General features: G+C 45.7%; 1 protein-coding gene across 4 annotated transcripts; it reads left to right on the forward strand.

Annotated features, from left to right (window-relative positions):
• The first annotated feature begins 178 nt into the window (after positions 1 to 178).
• On the forward strand, positions 179 to 25,989 carry fktn (fukutin). Of its 4 annotated transcripts, XM_014147174.3 has the most exons (12): positions 179 to 5,715; positions 6,360 to 6,419; positions 7,441 to 7,587; positions 7,858 to 7,914; positions 9,358 to 9,558; positions 10,368 to 10,645; positions 11,041 to 11,173; positions 12,980 to 13,109; positions 14,152 to 14,285; positions 16,572 to 16,696; positions 22,905 to 23,136; positions 24,637 to 25,989. In XM_014147174.3, the coding sequence occupies exons 3-11, from the start codon at positions 7,486 to 7,488 to the stop codon at positions 23,116 to 23,118; spliced, it is 1,374 nt and encodes a 457-aa protein (XP_014002649.1). In that variant the 5' UTR covers positions 179 to 5,715; positions 6,360 to 6,419; positions 7,441 to 7,485; the 3' UTR covers positions 23,119 to 23,136; positions 24,637 to 25,989. The 4 variants fall into 4 exon arrangements, with proteins under 4 accessions (XP_014002649.1, XP_014002632.1, XP_045550082.1 ...); XM_014147157.3 differs by having other exon boundaries at positions 6,360 to 6,447; positions 22,905 to 25,989; XM_045694126.2 differs by having other exon boundaries at positions 22,905 to 25,989.

A 25,989-nucleotide genomic window follows, 5' to 3' on the forward strand; every position in this document is an offset into this window, starting at 1 on the left:
TTAAAAAAGTGTACAATTTCTATGTTTTTGTTTACAAACATTTTGAAATGCAATGAGCTATCTATTTTAAATGGATTCCACAGATGGTAGACTAAGGGCTATTCTAGTGTGACCTGTTATCTCTCATCTATTCTTCCACAGATGGTAGACTAAGGGCTATTCTAGTGTGACCTGTTATCTCTCATCTATTCTTCCACAGATGGTAGACTAAGGGCTATTCTAGTGTGACCTGTTATCTCTCATCTATTCTTCCACAGATGGTAGACTAAGGGCTATTCTAGTGTGACCTGTTATCTCTCATCTATTCTTCCACAGATGGTAGACTAAGGGCTATTCTAGTGTGACCTGTTATCTCTCATCTATTCTTCCACAGATGGTAGACTAAGGGCTATTCTAGTGTGACCTGTTATCTCTCATCTATTCTTCCACAGATGGTAGACTAAGGGCTATTCTAGTGTGACCTGTTATCTCTCATCTATTCTTCCACAGATGGTAGACTAAGGGCTATTCTACTGTGACCTGTTATCCATAATCTATTCTTCCACAGATGGTCGACTAAGAGCTATTCTAGTGTGACCTGTTATCATCTATTCTTACATCCATTGATACCAATAGGCCGCCCGGCCAAACTGAGCAATCAGGGGAGAAGGGCCTTGGTCAGGGAGGTGACCACGAACTAGGCTGGTAGTTGCCAGACGAAAGCCACATGACAGCCCGCTTGGAGTTTGCCAAAAGCCCGCTTGGAGTTTGCCAAAAGAACTCTGACCATGAGAAACAAGATTCTCTGGTCTGATGACACCAAGATTCAACTCTTTCGCCTGAATGCCAAGCATCACATCTCGAGGAAACCTGGCACAATCCCTACGGTGAAGCATGGTGGTGGCAGCATCAGGCTGTGAGGATGTTTTTCAGCGGCAGGGACTCAGAGACTGGTCAGGGTCGAGGGAAAGATGAACAGAGCAAAGTACAGAGAGATCCTTGATGAAAACCAGCTCCAGAGCTCTCAGGACTTCAGACTGGGGTGAAGGTTCACTTTCTCGAGTCCGTAATCGCTGCCAAAGTTGCTAACCTTACCACAGCCAGAGATATTAGCATAGAAAATGGCTAGCTAAAGGTCGTTAACTAGCTAACTACATAATTATGATCGGACAACCTACAGTATTTAACCTGAATGACCATCAAATTAATAATTGTTAATGTTTGTTTCTTACCGTTTTGTCAGCCATAACACATTTAGTCTGTCTAAATAATGTTAGCCGTTTTCCACTCGTCAGCGACTCAGTCGCACCAGAACTAAAATACTTGCAAATACACTGGTGGACTTCACGCGCTGGTGGCGGGAGAATTAACCCACTGGCTGGGTCAAATATCCATAGCCAAAACATAATATCCCAGCACCAACAACCAAACCTCGCTATATTTACAGAAAACAACACAACTATTGACCCCAGTGCCTGCAACCTAGCAATTAGGTTATCCAAACAAACCAACATTTTGTTGAGTGTAACTTGCAAGAAGCCTTGACCTGTTTGGGGCACATTATTTCTGTACTTAAATTATCAAGATAAGCTAGCTACTAGTTTTAAAGCAATGAAAGATCTAATTATTAGAAAGAATGAATGTATCTGCTACATTTATGAGAATAATACATACATTTGTGACATACATACATACATACATACATACATACATACATACATACATACATACATACATACATACATACATACATACATACATACATACATACATACATACATTACCTTATCAATCTGGAAGACGATATACTAATTTATCACTCAAAAAAACGTTACGAGGGAGTGCACCACAAACATCTTCCAGGGTGTCAATACCGCCTCCTCCCAATACCACCTCCTCCCAATACAGCCTCCTCCCAATACAGCCTCCTCCCAATACAGCCTCCTCCCAATACAGCCTCCTCCAAATACAGCCTCCTCCCAATATAGCCTCCTCTCAATACAGCCTCCTCCCAATACAGCCTCCTCCCAATACCGCCTCCTCCCAATACCACCTCCTCCCAATACAGCCTCCTCCAAATACAGCCTCCTCCCAATATAGCCTCCTCTCAATACAGCCTCCTCCCAATACAGCCTCCTCCCAATACCGCCTCCTCCCAATACAGCCTCCTCCCAATACAGCCTCCTCCCAATACAGCCTCCTCCAAATACAGCCTCCTCCAAATACAGCCTCCTCCCAATATAGCCTCCTCTCAATACAGCCTCCTCCCAATACAGCCTCCTCCCAATACCGCCTCCTCCCAATACCGCCTCCTCCCAATACCGCCTCCTCCCAATACAGCCTCCTCCCAATACAGCCTCCTCCCAATACAGCCTCCTCCAAATACAGCCTCCTCCCAATACAGCCTCCTCTCAATACAGCCTCCTCCCAATACCGCCTCCTCCAAATACAGCCTCCTCCCAATACAGCCTCCTCCCAATACAGCCTCCTCCCAATACAGCCTCCTCCAAATACAGCCTCCTCCAAATACAGCCTCCTCCCAATACAGCCTCCTCCCAATACAGCCTCCTCCAAATACAGCCTCCTCCCAATACAGCCTCCTCTCAATACAGCCTCCTCCAAATACAGCCTCCTCCCAATACAGCCTCCTCTCAATACCGCCTCCTCCCAATACAGCCTCCTCCCAATACAGCCTCCTCTCAATACCGCCTCCTCCCAATACAGCCTCCTCCCAATACAGCCTCCTCTCAATACAGCCTCCTCCCAATACCACTTCCTCCAAATACAGCCTCCTCCCAATACAGCCTCCTCCCAATACCACCTCCTCCAAATACAGCCTCCTCCCAATACAGCCTCCTCCCAATACCGCCTCCTCCCAATACCGCCCAGCCTTCGATACTGGGTAAAACGACAAGGTAAGGGAGTAGGGGTGTCCGCAACTAAAACAAATCTTGGTCGACCGAGAGTCGTCTCTTCTTTCGACCTTTTACATTTTCAAACGTGTATTTTTCTCTATATATAAAAACACCATGTGTAAAATAATGATATAACTATATGCACTGAGCTTGTCTGATACTTTAAGCTCACTGTTTAATTAAATAATTCAGACACAAATGACTCGAGGAAGACTGACGGCAATTGATTTGGGCTATGACTTGCCGCTCCGTGTCAAACAAAGACAGCTAGTGCCTGTAACCGGCAGATCTCTCTCTCTCCGCTCTCTCTTCCCCCCAACCATGTGCTGAAGCTGAAACATTATTACACAACTGTAGGTCCTGGATGGCAGGAAGCTTGGCCCCAGTGATGTATTGAGCCCGAGCAGTTGCCATACCAGGCGGTGACGCAACCGGTCAGGATGCTCTCGATGGTGTAGCTGTAGAACTTTTTGGAGGATCTGTGGACCCATGACAAATCTTTTCAGTCTCCTGAGGGGGGGGAAAGGTGTTGTCGTGCCCTCTTCACGACTGTCTTGGTGTGTTTGGACCACGACTGTCTTGGTGTGTTTGGACCATGATTGTTCGTTGGTGATGTGGACACCAAGGAACTTGAAACTCTCGACCCGCTCCACTACAGCCCCGTCGATGTTAACGGGGGCCTGTTCGGCCCTCCTTTTCCTGTAGTCCACGATCATCTAGAATCCAAGATGGCGTAGCAGTCAGACATCTTTGTCCTGTCGTGTCCCTTGTATATATCTTTTTACATCTTTTTCTTTGCATATCTTGTTTCAATATTTTCCTAAACCTCAACTTCTAAATACTCTCCTGCAACCCGCCTCATCCAATGTGGAGTGGACCTGTTTTTTTTCTAAAGTATTTCTATTTACTTCAGATCTGGAATCCCTCAACTGAAGCTAGCCAACTAACTACCTACCAGCTATCAGTCAAAAAACCATTGCTAGCGGTCATCGGCTAACCTTTAGCTCGGAAAGCTCTCGCCAGTTCGAACAACGTGACTCAAACCAGAGCATAACGGACCTATTATTATTTTATATATTTTTTTCCCCCATATTCCCGGATTCCTACCGCAAACTCTGAACATTTTCATCTGGATCTTCGCAACTAGCTAACCGCAATCCCGGGTGACTACTCCTGGCTAGCGTTTCCATCCCGGAGCAAGCACCAATTAGCCTGAAGCTAGCCTGGCTAGGGCTCCTGGGCTACCACCGGATCCCACTCCTGGGCTACAATATCCGGACCCCTTCTACTGCCGGTACGGGGCACGGAACCCCGCCGATCCTCTACGACTGGAATACCGACATAATCAGGCACGACGTCCGCTGAAGGCCCATCCTGCTAACCGGCCTACTAGCTACCTAGAGCTACTTGGAACCCTAACTACTAATCCACGACTGGTCTATTGACATCACCACACGAAGAGGCAAAAACAGACTTACCCCCATCGCGACGTCCCCTAAAGGCAAACTTGCTAGCCCCGGTCTGTTAACTGCTAGCTTGCTTGCCCCGGTCTGCTAACTGCTAGCTTGCCTGCCCCGGTCTGCTAACTGCTAGCCCTGGTCTGCCAACTGCTTGCTTGCTAACCCGGTCTGCTAACTGCTAGCTTGCCAGCCCCGGTCTGCTAACTGCTAGCTTGCTAACCCGGTCTGCTAACTGCTAGCTTGCTAACCCAGTCTGCTAACTGCTTGCGTGCTAACCCGGTCTGCTAACTGCTAGCTTGCCAGCCCCGGTCTGCTAACTGCTAGCTTGTTTAGCCCCGGCCTACTAACTGTTAGCTTGTTAGCATCGGCCTGCTAACTGTCTGAATCGCCGTCACTGGACCCATATGTTTACTTGGCTACGCATGCCTCTCTCTAATATCAATATGCCTCGTCCATTACTGTCCTGGTTAGTGATTACTGTCTTATTTCACTGTAGAGCCTCTAGCCCTGCTCAATATGCCTTAACCAACCATGTTGTTCCACCTCCTACATATGCAATGACATCACCTGGTTTAAACATCTCTAGAGACTATATCTCTCATCATTACTCAATGCCTAGGTTTACCTCCAATGTACTCACATCCTACCTTACCTTTGTCTGTACACTAGGCCTTGAATCTAATTTACTACGAAAAATCTGATTCTGAAGTTAATTAGACAAAAGCTGGTTCCGTCTAGCCAGACGGCGACTGCCTGACTGATTTACAAATCACATTGCATCATAAATAACTACTCATCATTATTTGTAGATCAGTAAGGCACAATTTACCCATGATATACATTGCGGTTTTAACGCTCTCGAACACGGCCAATGAAACGCTTGCACCAGCTGACATGGATTTCAGAGTTTAGCTCAATTATGTGTTGCTGTTTATTGTAATGTGGGGCAATATGAGTCAGTCACCTTGCTGTTTATTGTAATGTGGGGCAATATGAGTCAGTCACCTTGCTGTTTATTGTAATGTGGGGCAATATGAGTCAGTCACCTTGCTGTTTATTGTAATGTGGTGCAATATGAGTCAGTCACCTTGCTGTTTATTGTAATGTGGTGCAATATGAGTCAGTCACCTTGCTGTTTTCCTTCATATTGTCATAGAATGTGATAAAATAGACAGAAAGGGGTTAGTTATAAATATATTTGGTCATACTCTCACACAAAACAACGTGTACTCCAGCCCTGTAGGAGGCGATGTAACTACATGCATCCTGATGCTGAACAACCTCACTCTCATAGAAGAAGTCCGTTTATGTTTTTATATTTTTTTTCCGACGTTGAAGCAACAAAGACTTAACTGGCTTTGGTAAGTTAACATGTAATTAATTCAGTAATGTTAGATATGGGACCCATTTATTATCCAGTTAGCTGGCTTTTTCAACCTGAGTTTATCAGAATATCCCTGATAATGATTGTTGTTTGCTGGGCCGGTCGGCTGTCTCGGCTAACGCACCGGTAGTAGCGTCCTAACGTTACCGTTACCGATGTCCGACTACTGTCATTTCAGGCTGTAATATCTTCTCTCGGTTACACTAAATGTAGCTACTTCAAAGTGACATCTGTGTCAACGTGAAATGCAGTGCAGCATTTTTGCTGAAGTGTAACGTTAGATGGAGACTATACAGTACCTATACCAGGAGGATGGGAAACGTTGATGGTGGTGGGGGCCAGCAATAACATATTAACTCGCGGGTTTACAGGTTTGCGGGTTTGCGTACCCACATCAATAACCACATGCAGTCAGAGCCGGACTTTGCCTTTTGGGATCCAAAGCGAAGTTTTGACATAAGAGGAAAAACCGCTGATGTGATTGATGCGCAGCCAAATTTCAAAATGTCACCTTGTGTATTAATACTATTCTAACTGCCAACAGTAAGTTGAGACCCTGACAGAGTTTCTAAAAAATAACATTGAAACAGGCCTATATATTTTATTTATTTTTCCCTTCAGGTTTTGAAAATTGATCCACAAGCCTACAAAACGTGGGGGTCCTGCAGTTGTCCCACTGTAGTGAGTATCCTGCCAGTTGTCCCCTGTAGTGAGTATCCTGCCAGTTGTCCCCTGTAGTGAGTATCCTGCCAGTTGTCCCACTGTAGTGAGCATCCTGCCAGTTGTCCCCTGTAGTGAGTATCCTGCCAGTTGTCCCCTGTAGTGAGCATCCTGCCAGTTGTCCCCTGTAGTGAGTATCCTGCCAGTTGTCCCCTGTAGTGAGCATCCTGCCAGTTGTCCCCTGTAGTGAGCATCCTGCCAGTTGTCCCACTGTAGTGAGCATCCTGCCAGTTGTCCCACTGTAGTGAGCATCCTGCCAGTTGTCCCACTGTAGTGAGCATCCTGCCAGTTGTCCCACTGTAGTGAGCATCCTGCCAGTTGTCCCACTGTAGTGAGCATCCTGCCAGTTGTCCCACTGTAGTGAGCATCCTGCCAGTTGTCCCACTGTAGTGAGCATCCTGCCAGTTGTCCCACTGTAGTGAGCATCCTGCCAGTTGTCCCAGTGTAGTGAGCATCCTGCCAGTTGTCCCAGTGTAGTGAGCATCCTGCCAGTTGTCCCAGTGTAGTGAGCATCCTGCCAGTTGTCCCAGTGTAGTGAGCATCCTGCCAGTTGTCCCCTGTAGTGAGCATCCTGCCAGTTGTCCCCTGTAGTGAGCATCCTGCCAGTTGTCCCCTGTAGTGAGCATCCTGCCAGTTGTCCCCTGTAGTGAGCATCCTGCCAGTTGTCCACTGTAGTGAGCATCCTGCCAGTTGTCCCCTGTAGTGAGCATCCTGCCAGTTGTCCCACTGTAGTGAGCATCCTGCCAGTTGTCCCACTGTAGTGAGCATCCTGCCAGTTGTCCCACTATAGTGAGCATCCTGCCAGTTGTCCACTGTAGTGAGTATCCTGCCAGTTGTCCACTGTAGTGAGTATCCTGCCAGTTGTCCCCCTGTAGTGAGCATCCTGCCAGTTGTCCCACTGTAGTTCTCTCTCGCTCTCTCGCGCTCTCTCTCTCGAACATGGTTAGTGGGCCACCTCAACACTACTACTGTTCCTCCACAGATGACATCTTTGGCTCTACTGTGCCAGAGCAACTAAGGAGGACTGATGCTTCGCTTTAACAAAACAGCGGTTCTGGCCCTCCTCATAGCTACCAGCTCTGTTTTCCTCCTCTTTCAGCTCTATCACTCCAGACAGCCTGTCTCTCAGGTGAGTTGAACTTGACAACGTAAGTTTACTGTAAATCTATACATGGATATTGGCCCACTGGCTGGCCTATTTTTCCATACAAACTGGAAGGTGTGTGTGTGTGTGTGTGTGTGTGTGTGTGTGTGTGTGTGTGTGTGTGTGTGTGTGTGTGTGTGTGTGTGTGTGTGTGTGTGTGTGTGTGTGTGTGTGTGTGTGTGTGTGTGTGTGTGTGTGTGTGTGTGTGTGCTCGCTTGCGTGCACCACAATGTTTAACTTTTGATTTCGTTCTAGAATGGACCACATATCTTTGGCAGGACGGTTCATCTGTCAGGAAAGGATGCTCAGTGGGTAAGCTCTTTATAGGCTAGACCTTCTATTCCATGACCGTTTCCCCCTCAGATAAGCAACACATACAGTTGAAGTCGGAAGTTTACATACACCTTAGCCAAATACATTTAAACCCAGTTTTTCACAATTCCTGACATTTTAATCCTAGTTAAAAGTCCCTGTATTAGGGCAGTTAGGATCACCACTTTATTTTAAGAATGTGAAATGCCAGAATAATAGTAGAGAGAATGATTTATTTCAGCTTTTATTTCTTTCATCACATTACCAGTGGGTCAGAAGTTTACATACATTTTTTTTTCTGAGGTCTTGGCTGATTTCTTTTGATTTTTCCCATGATGTCAAGCAAAGAGGCACTGAGTTTGAAGTTAGGCCTTGAAATACATCCACAAGTACACCTCCAATTGACTCAAATTATGTCAATTAGCCTATCAGAAGCTTCTAAAGCCATGACATCATTTTCTGTAATTTTCCAAGCTGTTTAAAGGCTCAGTCAACTTAGTGTATGTAAACTTCTGACCCACAGGAATTGTGATACAGTGAATTATAAGTGAAATAATCTGTCTGTAAACAATTGTTGTAAAAATGACTTGTCATGCACATAGTAGATGTCCTAACCGACTTGCCTAAACTATAGTTTGTTAACAAGAAATTTGTGGAGTGGTTTAAAAAATAGTTTTAATGTCTCCATCCTAAGTGTATGTAAACTTCCGACTTCAACTGTATTATCAAATCAAATCAAATTGTATTGGTCACATACACATGGTTAGCAGATGTTATTGGTCACATGGTTAGCAGATGTTATTGGTCACATGGTTACCAGATGTTATTGGTCACATGGTTAGCAGATGTTATTGGTCACATGGTTACCAGATGTTATTGGTCCATACACATGGTTAGCAGATGTTATTGGTCCATACACATGGTTAGCAGATGTTATTGGTCCATACACATGGTTAGCAGATGTTATTGGTCCATACACATGGTTAGCAGATGTTATTGGTCACATGGTTAGCAGATGTTATTGGTCCCATGGTTAGCAGATGTTATTGCTCCATACACATGGTCAGCAGATGTTATTGGTCCATACACATGGTTAGCAGATGTTATTGGTCACATACACATGGTTAGCAGATGTTATTGGTCCATACACATGGTTAGCAGATGTTATTGGTCCATACACATGGTTACCAGATGTTATTGGTCACATGGTTAGCAGATGTTATTGGTCCATACACATGGTTAGCAGATGTTATTGCGAGTGTAGCGTGTAGCGAAATGCTTATATACAGAATGATTTTCCGCTAGTCTTTGAATATAATATATGTTGGGTTTTAATGATGAATAGTCTATTTGAGTAACCTGTTTAATTTCCATTCCTCTGAGCCATATGTTGAAATGGGTATGTTGTTGTTTGTTGAATCGGGACCCTGTCTACTAATACAGCAGGTGGTGAAGAAGTTCATGGGTCTGGTCCATAAGTACAACATGCCAGTGTTCCTGGTGGACACAGCCGCCCTGGGCCTCCTCTCTCAGGACTCTATGCTGCTGAGAGACAGCCTGGTTAAAGAACCCCACTGTACTTTCCTCTGTACTAACAGAGACGTTCTCACCTTCGCTCTGCTCAACAACCTTTGGAAATACAACGTAAGGAATTAAGCGACACTCGGCTATAGATAACAAGAGCTAGATATAGAGCTAAATGTAGAGCTGTAGAGCTAAAATATAGAGATGTAGAGCTGCAGAGCTAGATATAGAGCTGTAGAGCTAGATATAGAGCTAGATATAGCGCTAGATATAGGGCTATAGCGCTACATATAGGGCTGTAGAGCTAGATTTGGCGCTAGATATAGTGCTAAATATAGGGCTATGGCGCTAGATATAGGGCTGTAGAGCTAGATATAGAGCTGTAGAGCTAGATATAGAGCTAGATATAGGGCTGTAGAGCTAGATATAGGGCTGTAGAGCTAGATATAGAGCTGTAGAGCTAGATATAGAGCTGTAGAGCTAGATATAGAGCTGTAGAGCTAGATATAGAGCTAGATATAGGGCTGTAGCGCTAGATATAGGGCTAAATATAGAGCTGTAGAGCATGATATAGAGCTGTAGAGCTAGATATAGGGCTAAATATAGGGCTGTAGCGCGAGATATAGAGCTAGATGCAGAGATATAGAGCTAGATGTAGAACTGTTTGTCTAATAATGTCCTCATTTGATTCTAAGCAGAGCTTTGTTTTCACTATAGTTGATAACGTCATTGTCGTGATGCGTTTGACTTCTCCGACTTGTCCAGTAGCTTTTTGAGCAGAAGTCTGGGTTGTATTCACTAGTATTCACCGTAGCTAAATGTTTTTCAACGGGGAAAAAGAAAATGAACTATTGGACAAGTTTCTGTCCTTTTTCTTCCATTTGGTGGCTAATGAACACAACCCTGGTAATCTGTCTGTCTGTGATCAGGCTGGTTTGGTGGCAGCAGCTGAAGAGAAGGGCTTTGAACTGTTGGAGGTGCGAGGGAAAGACCCTCGATTGGTCAGCATGGACGACCTATCGGGAAACGAGATCCCCCTCCACTTCCTGTTCCGTCTCCAAGGTTACGTGGTCCATGTGGTGGTCCTGTACGAGCGCAGCGGGAACTACCTGTGGCATGGCGTCCTGCGACTCAAACCAAACATGGACAGGAAGTTCGCACCCTTCAGAAGGCTGGACTATGGCCGCAACGCCGGAGCCTATGACAGGTACGTAGACACCAGGAGTGTGTATTCATTAGTGCACATAGTAGCAAAACCGTAGCAAAACCTTTTGAAACAGAACTTTTTTTTTTGCAACGGAAACAATAGTTTCTTATTGGATAAATAAAAGTTCTTCCTTTTCCCATTTTGACCCGTTTGGTTTCTAGTGAATACACCCCAGCCCTTCTTTCCGCTGTACTTTCTTATTCTGTAAACCTCCCGTTCCTTAGAATAGTCCAAAAACAACATCGGAAGGGGTCATACATGCTCATGACAAGTCTTACAATGCATTATAACTGCATCAGACTGTATTATAACTGCAGACGTGGAGTATTTGTATAATAACCACAAAAGGCTGTAGATTGTCAGAAAACTTAGCTTGGTTGTCTCTCTCCCGGCAGGCCAGAGTTGGTACTGACCACCTTGGACGGGCTGGATGTCCGAATCCCCAGGAACATCTCCGGATTCCTGACTGAATATTCCCAAGCTCGTTTTCTGGAGTGTAGATACAGGGATGCACGTTCCTTCTTCCAGGTCTGTAGTTTTCAAGTCTCACTATTCCGAACAGTGCCTCACTATTTTACAACATTTTGTTACGTTACGGCCTTATTCTAAAATTGATTAAGTTGTTTTTTTCCCTCATCAATCTACACACAATACCCCATAATGACATCACAATACCCCATAATGACATCACAATACCCCATAATGACATCACAATACCCCATAATGACATCACAATACCCCATAATGACATCACAATACCCCATAATGACATCACAATACCCCATAATGACATCACAATACCCCATAATGACATCACAATACTCCATAATGACATCACAATACCCCATAATGACAAAGCAAAAACAGTTTTTTCGAAATGTTTGCTAATTTCTATCACATTTACATAAGTATTCAGACCCTTTACTCAGTACTTTGTTGAAGCACCTTTGGCAGCGATTACAGCCTTGAGTCTTCTTGGTTATGATGCTACAAGCTTGGCACACCTGTATTTGGGTAGTTTCTCCCATTCTTCTCTGCAGATCCTCTCAAGTTCTGTCAGATTGGAAGGGGAGCGTTGCTGCACAGCTATTTTCAGGTCTCACCAGAGATGTTCGATCGGGTTCAAGTCCGGGCTCTGGCTGGGCTACTCAAGGACATTCAGAGACTTGTCCCTAAGCCACTCCTACGTTGTCTTAGCTGTGTGTTTAGGGTCATTGTCCTGTTGGAAGGTGAACCTTCGCCCCAGTTTGAGGTCCTGAGCGCTCTGGAGCAGGTTTTCATCAAGGATCTCTCTGTACTTTGCTCTGTTCATCTTTCCCTCGATCCTGACTAGTCTCCCAGTCCCTGCCGCTGAAAAACATCCTCACAGCATGATGCTGCCACCACCATGCTTCACCATAGGGATGGTGCCAGGTTTCCCCCAGACGTGACTCTTGACATTCAGGCAAAAGAGTTGAATCTTGGTTTCATTAGACCAGAGAATCTTGTTTCTCATGGTCAGAGTCCTTTAGGTGCCTTTTGGCAAACTTCAAGCGGGCTGTCATGTGCCTTTTACTGAGGAGTGGCGTCCGTCTGGCCACCCTACCATTAAGGCCTGATTGGTGGAGGGCTGCAGAGATGGTTGTCCTTCTGGAAGGTTCTCCCATCTCCACAGAGGAACTCTAGAGCTCTGTCAGAGTGACCGTCAGGTTCTTGGTCACATCCCTGACCAAGGCCCTTCTCCCCCGATTGCTCAGTTTGGCCGTACGGCCAGTTCTAGGAAGAGTCTTGGCGGTTACAAACTTCAGTTCTTGGGGACCTGCAATGCTGCAGACATTTTTTGGTACCCTTCCCAAGATCTGTGCCTCGATCCTGTCTCAGAGCTCTACGGACAATTCCTTCTACCTCATGACTTGGTTTTTGCTCTGACATGCACTGTCAACTGTGGGACCTTATATAGACAGGTGCCTTTCCAAATCATGTCCAATCAATTGAATTTACAACAGGTATTGAATTTACCACAGGTGGACTCCAATCAAGTTGTAGAAACATCTCAAGGATGATCAATGGAAACAGGATGCACCTGAGCTCAATTTCGAGTCTCATAGCAAAGGGTACTTATGTAAATACGTAATTTTTGTTTTTTAACTTTTAATACATTAGCAAACATTTCTAAACACCTGTTATCGCTTTGGTATTGTGTTTCTAATATTTAATCCAATTTGGAATAAAGTTGTAACGTAATAAAATGTGGGAAAAGTCAAGGGGTCTGAATACTTTCTGAAGGCAGGACCCATAGAGCCTTTGGGCTTTGGTTTTAGTCCACTAGCTGAGTGTTGTTCTCTGTTGGATCAGCTGTACCCTGACGACACGTCTCCTGAGGCAATGAACTTCAGGATGAAGGCTAAGGCTCTGCTTCATCTAGCTGCCAGGATCCTCACTGAGCTCCGAGTCCCCTTCTGGCTGAGTAGTGGTACCTGCCTGGGTAAGACCCTACATAACCCTACATAACAGCAACCCTACATAACCCTACATAACCCTAACCCTACATAACCCTAACCCTTCTGGCTGAGTAGTGGTACCTGCCTGGGTAAGACCCTACATAACCCTACATAACAACAACCCTACATAACCCTAACCCTTCTGGCTGAGTAGTGGTACCTGCCTGGGTAAGACCCTACATAACCCTACATAACAGCAACCCTACATAACCCTACATAACAACAACCCTACATAACCCTAACCCTACATAACCCTAACCCTTCTGGCTGAGTAGTGGTACCTGCCTGGGTAAGACCCTACCTAACCCTACATAACCCTACATAACAGCAACCCTACATAACCCTAACCCTTCTGGCTGAGTAGTGGTACCTGCCTGGGTAAGACCCTACATAACCCTACATAACAGCAACCCTACATAACCCTAACCCTACATAACCCTAACCCTTCTGGCTGAGTAGTGGTACCTGCCTGGGTAAGACCCTACATAACCCTAACCCTACATAACCCTAACCCTACATAACCCTAACCCTACATAACCCTAACCCTACATAACCCTAACCCTACATAACCCTAACCCTACATAACAACAACCCTACATAACCCTAACCCTTTGGTATCACTCCCTGTGGTATCACTCCCTGCGGTATCACTCCCTGTGGTATCACTCCCTGTGGTATCACTCCCTGTGGTATCACTCCCTGCGGTATCACTCCCTGCGGTATCACTCCCTGCGGTATCACTCCCTGCGGTATCACTCCCTACAGGTATCACTCCCTACAGGTATCACTCCCTACAGGTATCACTCCTTGCGGTATCACTCCCTACAGGTATCACTCCTTACAGGTATCACTCCCTACAGGTATCACTCCCTACAGGTATCACTCCCTGCAGGTATCACTCCCTGCGGTATCACTCCCTGCAGGTATCACTCCCTGCGGTATCACTCCCTGCAGGTATCACTCCCTACAGGTATCACTCCCTGCGGTATCACTCCCTACAGGTTAACACGGCCTTCCTCTACTCAGGTTGGTTTCGGCAGTGCGGTATCATTCCCTACAGTAAAGATGTGGACCTGGGCATCTGGATTAAAGACTACAGACATGATATCACTCAAGCTTTTCAAAAGGCTGGCCTTCCGTTGAAACACAAGTTTGGAAAGGTACAGTATGTTTCAGATCATAAAATATTCTATTAGAAACATCATGTTGATTCATTATCTATGTTTCAAATGGCACTCTATTCTATAGTGCACTACTTTTGACCAGAGCCCTACTTTTGACCTGGGTCCTGGTCACAAGTAGTGGACTAAATAGTGAATAGTGTGCAATTTCAGACGTATACCCAGTCAGTGTGTTGTTATCTGTCTCTGTGGAGGATAGCCTGGAACTGTCCTTCCAGGGTTAATGTTATGTGTCTCTGTGGAGGATAGCCTGGAACTGTCCTTCCAGGGTTAATGTTATGTGTCTCTGTGGAGGATAGCCTCGAACTGTCCTTCCAGGGTTAATGTTATGTGTCTCTGTGGAGGATAGCCTCGAACTGTCCTTCCAGGGTTAATGTTATGTGTCTCTGTGGAGGATAGCCTGGAACTGTCCTTCCAGGGTTAATGTTATCTGTCTCTGTGGAGGATAGCCTGGAACTGTCCTTCCAGGGTTAATGTTATGTGTCTCTGTGGAGGATAGCCTCGAACTGTCCTTCCAGGGTTAATGTTATGTGTCTCTGTGGAGGATAGCCTCGAACTGTCCTTCCAGGGTTAATGTTGTTATGTGTCTCTGTGGAGGATAGCCTGGAACTGTCCTTCCAGGGTTAATGTTATGTGTCTCTGTGGAGGATAGCCTGGAACTGTCCTTCCAGGGTTAATGTTGTTATGTGTCTCTGTGGAGGATAGCCTGGAACTGTCCTTCCAGGGTTAATGTTGTGTGTCTCTGTGGAGGATAGCCTGGAACTGTCCTTCCAGGGTTAATGTTATGTGTCTCTGTGGAGGATAGCCTGGAACTGTCCTTCCAGGGTTAATGTTATGTGTCTCTGTGGAGGATAGCCTGGAACTGTCCTTCCAGGGTTAATGTTATGTGTCTCTGTGGAGGATAGCCTGGAACTGTCCTTCCAGGGTTAATGTTATGTGTCTCTGTGGAGGATAGCCTGGAACTGTCCTTCCAGGGTTAATGTTATCTGTCTCTGTGGAGGATAGCCTGGAACTGTCCTTCCAGGGTTAATGTTATGTGTCTCTGTGGAGGATAGCCTGGAACTGTCCTTCCAGGGTTAATGTTATCTGTCTCTGTGGAGGATAGCCTGGAACTGTCCTTCCAGGGTTAATGTTATGTGTCTCTGTGGAGGATAGCCTGGAACTGTCCTTCCAGGGTTAATGTTATGTGTCTCTGTGGAGGATAGCCTGGAACTGTCCTTCCAGGGTTAATGTTGTTATGTGTCTCTGGAGGATAGCCTGGAACTGTCCTTCCAGGGTTAATGTTGTTATGTGTCTCTGGAGGATAGCCTGGAACTGTCCTTCCAGGGTTAATGTTATCTGTCTCTGTGGAGGATAGCCTGGAACTGTCCTTCCAGGGTTAATGTTGTTATGTGTCTCTGTGGAGGATAGCCTGGAACTGTCCTTCCAGGGTTAATGTTGTTATGTGTCTCTGTGGAGGATAGCCTCGAACTGTCCTTCCAGGGTTAATGTTATGTGTCTCTCTGGAGGATAGCCTGGAACTGTCCTTCCAGGGTTAATGTTATGTGTCTCTGTGGAGGATAGCCTGGAACTGTCCTTCCAGGGTTAATGTTATGTGTCTCTGTGGAGGATAGCCTGGAACTGTCCTTCCAGGGTTAATGTTATCTGTCTCTGTGGAGGATAGCCTGGAACTGTCCTTCCAGGGTTAATGTTATGTGTCTCTGTGGAGGATAGCCTGGAACTGTCCTTCCAGGGTTAATGTTATGTGTCTCTGTGGAGGATAGCCTGGAACTGTCCTTCCAGGGTTAATGTTATGTGTCTCTGGAGGATAGCCTGGAACTGTCCTTCCAGGGTTAATGTTATGTGTCTCTGTGGAGGATAGCCTCGAACTGTCCTTCCAGGGTTAATGTTATGTGTCTCTGTGGAGGATAGCCTGGAACTGTCCTTCCAGGGTTAATGTTATGTGTCTCTGTGGAGGATAGCCTGGAACTGTCCTTCCAGGGTTAATGTTATGTGTCTCTGTGGAGGATAGCCTGGAACTGTCCTTCCAGGGTTAATGTTATGTGTCTCTGTGGAGGATAGCCTGGAACTGTCCTTCCAGGGTTAATGTTATGTGTCTCTGTGGAGGATAGCCTGGAACTGTCCTTCCAGGGTTAATGTTATGTGTCTCTGTGGAGGATAGCCTGGAACTGTCCTTCCAGGGTTAATGTTGTTATGTGTCTCTGTGGAGGATAGCCTGGAACTGTCCTTCCAGGGTTAATGTTATCGTGTTATGTGTCTGTGCAGGTGGAGGATAGCCTGGAACTGTCCTTCCAGGGTCTGGATGTTAAACTGGACATTTTCTTCTTCTACGAGGAAACTGACGTTGTGTGGAACGGAGGAACCCAAGCTAAGAGCGGGAAGAAATTCAAGTAAGTCTCTGTTTTACTATACTGGTTGTTATAGAGCTGAGTCACTGTTGCTTAGTGACTATAACAAACTACTGCTAAGAAGTCTTCAGTTTATTGAGCTTCGGGCTTTTAAAAAAAACAACATGTATTTAGACATTCAAAAGGCACTCGCACATCTATCTTTGTTGCAGGTGCATGGTAACAGTTGAATAAGATGAGGAGAAAAGAAGAAACCCACACATTGCTCTTGCTAGTATCACTGCTCTTTTAATAAGCTTTACGTATCGGCCTTCCTGCGGAGCTTTACGTATCGGCCTTCCTGCGGAGCTTTACGTATCGGCCTTCCTGCGGAGCTTTACGTATCGGCCTTCCTCTGAGCTTTACGGATCGGCCTTCCTGCGGAGCTTTACGGATCGGCCTTCCTGCGGAGCTTTACGGATCGGCCTTCCTGCGGAGCTTTACGTATCGGCCTTCCTCTGAGCTTTACGGATCGGCCTTCCTGCGGAGCGTTACGGATCGGCCTTCCTGCGGAGCTTTACGGATCGGCCTTCCTGCGGAGCTTTACGGATCGGCCTTCCTGCGGAGCTTTACGGATCGGCCTTCCTGCGGAGCTTTACGGATCGGCCTTCCTGCGGAGCTTTACGGATCGGCCTTCCTGCGGAGCTTTACGGATCGGCCTTCCTGCGGAGCTTTACGGATCGGCCTTCCTCGGAGCGTTACGGATCGGCCTTCCGTGCAATGCATCGGATGTGGGTGGAGTCGAGGGAAAATAAGCATATGTTACCGACTATAACAATGTGCATTTCATAAGTATTCTAATATAGTGTGTACATAAAACGTATTAACCACGTCTGTAAAACCACAATGAGGACATCGACCTATCAAGTAAGTTTTCATAATTCCTTGGGTACAGCGCAAGAATAAAACGTCAAAATCTGAAGCGGTGGCATTAGTTCACGTTTACAACGTGACACGTATGGGCGTTTCATCATTAAGACCTTTAGGAAATAATGTCTGGAGGGTGAAAATCACAAATCATTAATATCACATCCTCTGTCTGATATCTTAACTTTCTCTATGCCACAAAATCGAAAGGCAGAAATGTCATGCTTTAATATACTGCGACTGGATAATCCCTGTCGTTTCTCCTGATTTTGAATTTTTATGGTCACTAATTCTCATGAGACAACGAAAGGTTTTATTTACATACAGTGGCTTGCAAAAGTATTCACTCCCCCCTTGGCATTTTTTGTATTTTGTTGCCTTACAACCTGGAAATTAACTTTATTTTTTGGGGGGGGTTGTATCATTTCATTTACACAACATGCCTACCACTTAAGACGCTAAATATTTTTTTTATTGTGAAACAAACAAGAAATAAGGCAAAAAAACAGAACTTGAGCGTGCATAACTATTCACCCCCCAAAAAGTCAATACTTTATAGAGCCACCTTTTGCAGCAATTACAGCTGCAAGTCTCTTGGGGTATGTCTCTATAAGCTTGGCACATCTAGCCACTGGGATTTTTGCCCATTCTTCAAGGCTAAACTGCTCCAGCTCCTTCAAGTTGGATGGGTTCTGCTGGTGTACAGCAATCTTTAAGTCATACCACAGATTCTCAATTGGATTGAGGTCTGGGCTTTGACTAGGCCATTCCAAGACATTTAAATGTTTCCCCTTAAACCACTCAAGTGTTGCTTTAGCAGTATGCTTAAGGTCATTGTCCTGTTGGAAGGTGAACCTCCGTCCCAGTCTCAAATCTCTAGGAGACTGAAACAGGTTTCCCTCAAGAATTTCCCTCAGTTTCCCAGTCCCTGCCGGTGAAAAACATACCCACAGTATGATGCTGCCACCACCATGCTTCACTGTTGGGATGGTGTTCTCAGGGTGATGAGAGGTGTTGGGTTTGTGCCAGACATAGCGTTTTTTTTTATGCCCAAAAAGCACAATTTTTGTCTCATCTGACCAGAGTACCTTCTTCCATATGTTTGGGAAGTCTCCCACATGCCTTTTGCTTATTTTTTTCATTAAGCAATGGCTTTTTTTCTGGCCACTCTTCCATAAAGCCCAGCTTTGTGGAGTGTACGGCTTAAAGTGGTCCTATGGACAGATACTCCAATCTCCGCTGTGGAGCTTTGCAGCTACTTCAGGGTTATCTTTGGTCTCTTTGTTGGTCCTAGCCCTCACCTTCCGATCCAACAGGTCCCAGATGTGCTCAATGGGATTGAGATCCGGCTCTTCGCTGGTCATGGCAGAACACTGACATTCCTGTCTTACAGGAAATCACGCACAGAACGAGCAGTATGGCTGGTGGCATTGTCATGCTGGAGGGTCCTGTCAGGATGAGCCTGCAGGTAGAGTGCCACATGAGGGAGGAGGATGTCTTCCCTGTAACGCACAGCGTTGGGATTGCCAGCAATGACAACAAGCTCAGTCCGATGATGCTGTGACAAACCGCCCCAGACCATGACGGACCCTCCACCTCCAAATCGATCCCGCTCCAGAGTACAGGCCTCGGTGTTACGCTCATTCCTTTGACGATAAACGTGAATCCGACCATCACCCCTGGTGAGACAAAACCGCGACGACTCAGTGAAGAGCACTTTTTGCCAGTCCTGTCTAGTCCAGCGACGGTGGGTTTGTGCCCATAGGCGACGTTGTTGCCGGTGATGTCTGGTGAGGACCTGCCTTACAACAGGCCTACAAGCCCTCAGTCCAGCCTCTCTCAGCCTATTGCGGACAGTCTGAACACTGATTGTGTGTTCCTGGTCTAACTCGGGCAGTTGTTGTTGCCATCCTGTACCTGTCCCGCAGGTGTGATGTTCGGATGTACCGGATGTACCATTTTTATTATTTTTTTTCTCCCCAATTTCATGGTATCCAATTTGGTAGTTACAGTCTTGACTGATCGCTGCAACTCCCGTACGGACTCGGGAGAGGCGAAGGTCGAGAGCCATGCGTCCTCCTAAACACAACCCAACCAAGCCACACTGCTTCTTGACACAATGCCCACTTAACCCAGAAGCCAGCCGCACCAATGTGTCGGAGGAAACACCTGGCGACCTGGTCAGCGTGCACTGCGCCCGGCCCGCCACAGGAGTCGCTAGTGCGCGATGGGACAAGGTCATCCCTGCCGGCCAAACCCTCCCCTAACCCGGATGACGCTGGGCCAATTGTGCGCCGCCCCATGGGCCTCCTGGTCGCTGCCGGCTGCGACAGAGCCTGGACTCGAACCCAGAATCTCTAGTGGCACAGCTAACACTGCGATGCACTACCTTAGACCACTGCGCCACCCGGGTAGCCTGAAACTGTTAGTGTCTTCCGTTCCACAGGTGCATGTTCATTAATTGTTTATGGTTCATTGAACAAACATGGGAAACAGTGTTTAAACCCTTTACAATGAAGATCTGTGAAGTTATTTGGATGTTTACGAATTATCTTTGAAAGACAGGGTCCTGAAAAAGGGACGTTTCTTTTTTTGCTGAGTTTATATATACAAAATAGGAATTGCAATTGGCACATCTAGCACATCAATTGGCATTTTATATATATATATATATATATATATCTCACATCATTAGTTAAATAAAGTCCACCTGTGTGCAATCTAAGTGTCACACATGATCTCTCTCACATATATCTCTCATATATGTGAGAGAGATCATGTGTGACACTTAGATTGCACAGTGGTGGACTTTATTTAACTAATGATGTGACTTCTGAAGGTAATTGGTTGCACCAGATCTTATTTAGGGGCTTCATAGCAAAGTGGGTGAATACATATGCACCACAAGCATATACACGCACCACTTTTCCAATTTTTTTAAATGTTTATTATTATTTGTAATTTTTTTCACTTGACCAATTTGGACTATTTTGTCTATGTCCATTACATGAAATCCCCCCAAAATCCATTTAAATTACAGGTTGTAAAGCAACAAAATAGGAACTGGCCAAGGGGGGTGAATACTATTGCAAGGCGCTGTAACACAGCCCACTTGGACATTTTAATCATGTAGATAACATGGGTGGTGGAGCACGTAATGATGTCATTTATTTGGAACCGTTTTCCTGTATGTGGGTGGCAGAAATATTCACACTTCATCATATTGTTACACTGTGCACATCCTCTGCATTTATAGATACCATTTGGAAGAGGGTGTAAAAGAGCCTGGCTGATTTTTCTTTTGTGGCTGGCAGTTGGCATGGACCAATTTGCCTCGTAAAAATCTCCTATCTATCCATCCATCCATCCATCAAGTTGTGGATTCTTAAATTCAGTTGGCAAAGCTGGGTTTGACGTTAAAACATGCCAGTGTTTCTTGACAGCATCTCCCATCTTGTGCGAGTTCAACGTGTAGTTGGCGGTGAACGTTACAGAATGTTCTTTAGCTCTAGTGGCTCTTTTTTGTAGTAGTTTCTCCCTAATGCCAAATTAAGAGCTTTGAACTTTGAACTCGTGTGAAGTGGGAGACTGGTCTCAGCGTGCGTATAGTCAAGCAACACAAAGGTTGTGTGTTCAAATCTCATCAGACAATTTTAGCAACTTTGCAGCTACTTTGCAACTACCTAACCCCTAGAGCTAACGTTAGCTTTAGCTACCTATGCTAACGTTAGCTTTAGCTACCTATGCTAACGTTAGCTTTAGCTACCTATGCTAACGTTAGCTTTAGCTACCTATGCTAACGTTAGCCATAACAAATTGGAATTCATAACATATCATACGATTGGCAAAATTGTAACATATTGTCCAAATTGCAGATTTGTAACATATCATACAAAATGGGTGATGGACATACACACCATACTCCATTTTGTATGATATGTTATGTTTGTATTTCGGATTTATGTACAGAATAATAAGAAATGAGACCACGTATTTACAGACGTTTTTTTTTTTAACAATTTGTGCCAGTTATTAAATGGCGGTTGGTTACCATTCCTTCTCCTTCCTGTTAGATACAGTATCTGTTCCCTAAGTTTACTCTCTGCAGACCTTCAGGCTTTGTTGAGAGGTTTTAATATATGTTTTTAATATATGCTTGCCCAACATCTCATTCCAAAATCATGGCCATTTTAATATGGAGTTGGTCCCCCTTTACTGCTATAATAGCCTCCAGTCTTCTAGGAAGGCTTTCCACTAGATGCGGGGACTTGCTTTAGTGAGGTCGGGCACTGATGTTAGGCGATTAGGCCTGGCTCGCAGTCAGCGTTCCAATTCATCCCAAAGGCGTTTGATGCGGTGTTCGATGCGGTTGAGGTCAGGGCTCTGTGCAGGCCAGTCAAGTTCTTCCACACCAATCTCGACAAACCATTTCTGGATGGACCTCACTTTGTGCACGGGGGCATTGTCATGCTGAAACAGGAAAGGGCCTTCCCCAAACTGTTGCCAAAATTGGGAGCACAGAATCATCTAGAATGTCATTGTATGCTGTAGTGTTAAGATTTCCCTTCACTGGAACTAAGGGGCCCGAACCATGAAAAACAGCCCTAGACCATTATTCCTCCTCCACCAAACTTTACAGTTGGCACTATGCATTCGGGCAGGTAGTGTTCTCCTAGCATCTGCCAAACCCATATTCGTCCATCAGACTGCCAGATGGTGAATCTTGAATCATCACTCCAGAGAACGCATTTCCACTGCTCTAGAGTCCAATGGCAGCGAGCTTTACACCACTCCAGATGAACAGTTCTTGTGCTGACGTTGCTTCCAGAGGCAGTTTGGAACTCTGTAGTGAGTGTTGCAACCGAGGACAGAAGATTTTTACGCGCTTCGGCGGTCTCATTCTGTGAGCTTGTGTGGCCTACCACTTCGCGGCACAACCGTTGTTGCTCCTAGACGTTTCCACTTCACAATAACAGCACTTACAGTTGACCGGGGCAGTTCTAGCAGGGCAGAAATTTGACAAACTGACTTGTCGGAAAGGTGGCATCCTATGACGGTGCCACATTGCAAGTCACTGAGCTCTTCGGTACAGGTCATTCTACGACCAATGTTTGTCTATGGAGATTGCATGGCTGTGTGCTTGATTTTATACACCAGTCAGCAACAGTTGTGAGCGAAATAGCCGAATCCACTAATTTGAAGGGGTGTCCTCGTGTGTGTGTGTGTGTGTGTGTGTGTGTGTGTGTGTGTGTGTGTGTGTGTGTGTGTGTGTGTGTTTATTTTAAAGCTGTTTTTTGATACCATTCCAGACTTACTAACCAGAGACTCCTACCCATTCTGTTAGGTATGTGTTCCCCAAGTTTACTCTCTGCTGGACTGAGCTGATGGACCTAAAGGTGCGTGTCCCCTGTGAGACGGTGGACTATGTATCAGCTAACTATGGGCCTACCTGGAACACGCCTGTAAAGACCTGGGATTGGAAGAGCTCTCCGCCCAACGTGCAGGACAACGGGGTGTGGCCTGTCAGGGAGTGGGATGAGGTCATCCAGGTGTACTGACACACTACTACACTACATGTGAGTCGACTACGTTGGAGTGCACTTAAACCACACGGAAGAAAATGGACTGAAACAGGGAGGGTCTGTCGATCTGGACCGTCGATCCTGTCTTTGTACGTTTTGCTACGGCGTGCACTACACGACCCTGAGTACACTCTTCCGAAGTACACTACACCTGAAAACCCTCCACCTGAAAACACTACACCTGGAAAAACACTACACCTGGAAAAACACTACACCAGAAAACACTGAGTCTGAACTGGTGGCTTACCATTGGCTGGTGGCTTACCATTGGCTGGTGGCTTACCATTGGCTGGTGGCTTACCATTGGCTGGTGGCTTACCATTGGCTGGTGGCTTACCATTGGCTTACCATTGGCTGGTGGCTTACCATTGGCTGGTGGCTTACCATTGGCTTACCATTGGCTGGTGGCTTACCATTGGCTGGTGGCTTACCATTGGCTTACCATTGGCTGGTGGCTTACCATTGGCTGGTGGCTTACCATTGGCTGGTGGCTTACCATTGGCTTACCATTGGCTGGTGGCTTACCATTGACTATTTGGTTGTAAACTGCAGACCACCAATACTGGATTCTCCTCATCCTTTGGACTGAAGCAACTGCCTATTGATATGAAATGTGTGTTCCTGGTTTGAAATACTGTATTATGTTTACAAAAACATGTCATAGACATTTTAATAGCTACTGACCATTACTTACTACTGACATGTTGGGTAGGCCCAGGGTAAGGCCATATTACGTCCTTGGTTACATGATATCGGGTTATTACGGCCTTGGTTACTTGATACCGGGTTATTACGGCCTTGGTTACTTGGTATCGGGTTATTACGGCCTTGGTTACATGGTATCGGGTTATTACGGCCTTGGTTACATGATATCGGGTTATTACGGCCTTGGTTACATGATATCGGGTTATTACGGCCTTGGTTACATGATATCGGGTTATTACGGCCTTGGTTACATGATATCGGGTTATTACGGCCTTGGTTACATGATATCGGGTTATTACGGCCTTGGTTACATGATACCGGGTTATTACGGCCTTGGTTACTTGGTATCGGGTTATTACGGCCTTGGTTACATGATATCGGGTTATTACGGCCTTGGTTACATGATATCGGGTTATTACGGCCTTGGTTACATGATATCGGGTTATTACGGCCTTGGTTACATGATATCGGGTTATTACGGCCTTGGTTACATGATACCGGGTTATTACGGCCTTGGTTACATGATACCGGGTTATTACGGCCTTGGTTACATGATATCGGGTTATTACGGCCTTGGTTACATGATATCGGGTTATTACGGCCTTGGTTACATGAAGTGCTAGGTGGTGGTGATGACCACGGACTGAACTTGATTATTGTGTGTGTCCCAAATTGCACCATATTTCCTACATAGTGCACTACTTTTGTACCTAGCCAAAAGTAGTGCACTATATTGGGAGTGGACATTTATGTTCATATTGTATATATTTTATGCCTCTTGTGTTTCAGGAGTCATTGATTTGCCAACAAATCGAATCTTACTTTCCTTTTGGATTGAGTTTTGTCATCGTTGTTGAAGGGAACTATGATCACTCTAGCCTGAGTGCCAGTCTGTCTGTGCTATCATGCCAACTCTTTGTCACTCATTTAGCTTGACAATGACCGCTTTGGAGTTATCAAGAAAACAAACAGATCTGGGACCTGGCTGTACTCAACAGCTGACAGCTCCAATTTTTAAAAGGATTAAAAGCTTTGACATGATGAGACGGGTCAGAAATATGCTGCGTTGCATAAAAAACCCAGACCAGAACCGTAGGCCTGATCACCGACGACGACGAGACAGCCTATAGAGAGGTCAGAGACCTGGCAGTGTGGTGCCAGGACAACAACCTCTCCCTTAACGACGAGACAGCCTATAGGGAGGAGGTCAGAGACAACAACCTCTCCCTCAATGTGATCAAGACAAAGGAGATGATTGCGGACTACAGGAAAAGGAGGACCGAGCACGCCCCCATTCTCATCGACGGGGCTGTAGTGGAGCAGGTTGAGAGCTTCAATTTCATTGGTGTCCACATCACCAACAAACTAACATATGGTCCAAACACACCAAGACAGTCGTGAAGAGGGCACGGCAAAACCTTTTCCCCCTCAGGAGAAAAAAGATTTGGCATGGGTCCTCAGATCCTCAAAAGATTCTACAGATGCACCATCGAGAGCATCCTGACCGGTTGCATCACTGCCTGGTATGGCAACTGCTTGGCCTCCGACCGCAAGGCACTACAGAGGGTAGTGTGAACGGCCCAGTACATCACGGGGGCCAAGCTTCCTACCATCCAGGACCTCTATACCAGGCGGTGTCAGAGGAAGGCCCTAAAAATTGTCAAAGACTCCAGCCACCCCAGTCATAGACTGTTCTCTCTGCTACCACACGGCAAGCGGTACCGGAGCGCCAAGTCTAGGTCCAAGAGGCTTCTAAACAGCTTCTACCCCCAAGACATAAGACTGCTGAACATCTAATCAAATGGCTACCCAGACTATTTGCATTGCCCCCCCCTCCCCCTCTTTTACACCGCTGCTACTCTCTGTTGTTACCATCTATGTATGCATAGTCACTTTAATAACTCTACCCACATGTAAATATTACCTCAACTAACCGGTACCCCCCTGTATATAGTCTCACTATTGTTATTTTATTGCTGCTCTTTAATTACTTGTTACTTTTATGTCTTATTCTTATCCATATTATTTTTTTAAACTACATTGTTGGTTAGGGGCTCATAAGTAAGCATTTCACTGTAAGGTCTACACTTTTTGTATTCGGGCGTATGTGACTAATAAAGTTTTGATTAGAATCAAAATGCC

Source organism: Salmo salar, chromosome 01 (genome assembly GCF_965601325.2).
Source record: "Salmo salar chromosome 01, fSalSal1, whole genome shotgun sequence".
Taxonomy (NCBI): domain Eukaryota; kingdom Metazoa; phylum Chordata; class Actinopteri; order Salmoniformes; family Salmonidae; genus Salmo; species Salmo salar.

Excerpts from the sequence above, each read along its gene's own strand:
- fktn (XM_014147157.3), top strand. The coding sequence starts at position 7,486 with ATGCTTCGCTTTAACAAAACAGCGGTTCTGGCCCTCCTCATAGCTACC. Across the intron at positions 7,915-9,357 it reads CAGGAAAGGATGCTCAGTGG|CAGGTGGTGAAGAAGTTCAT; the intron begins GTAAGCTCTTTA and ends CTACTAATACAG. Across the intron at positions 13,110-14,151 it reads GAGTAGTGGTACCTGCCTGG|GTTGGTTTCGGCAGTGCGGT; the intron begins GTAAGACCCTAC and ends TCCTCTACTCAG.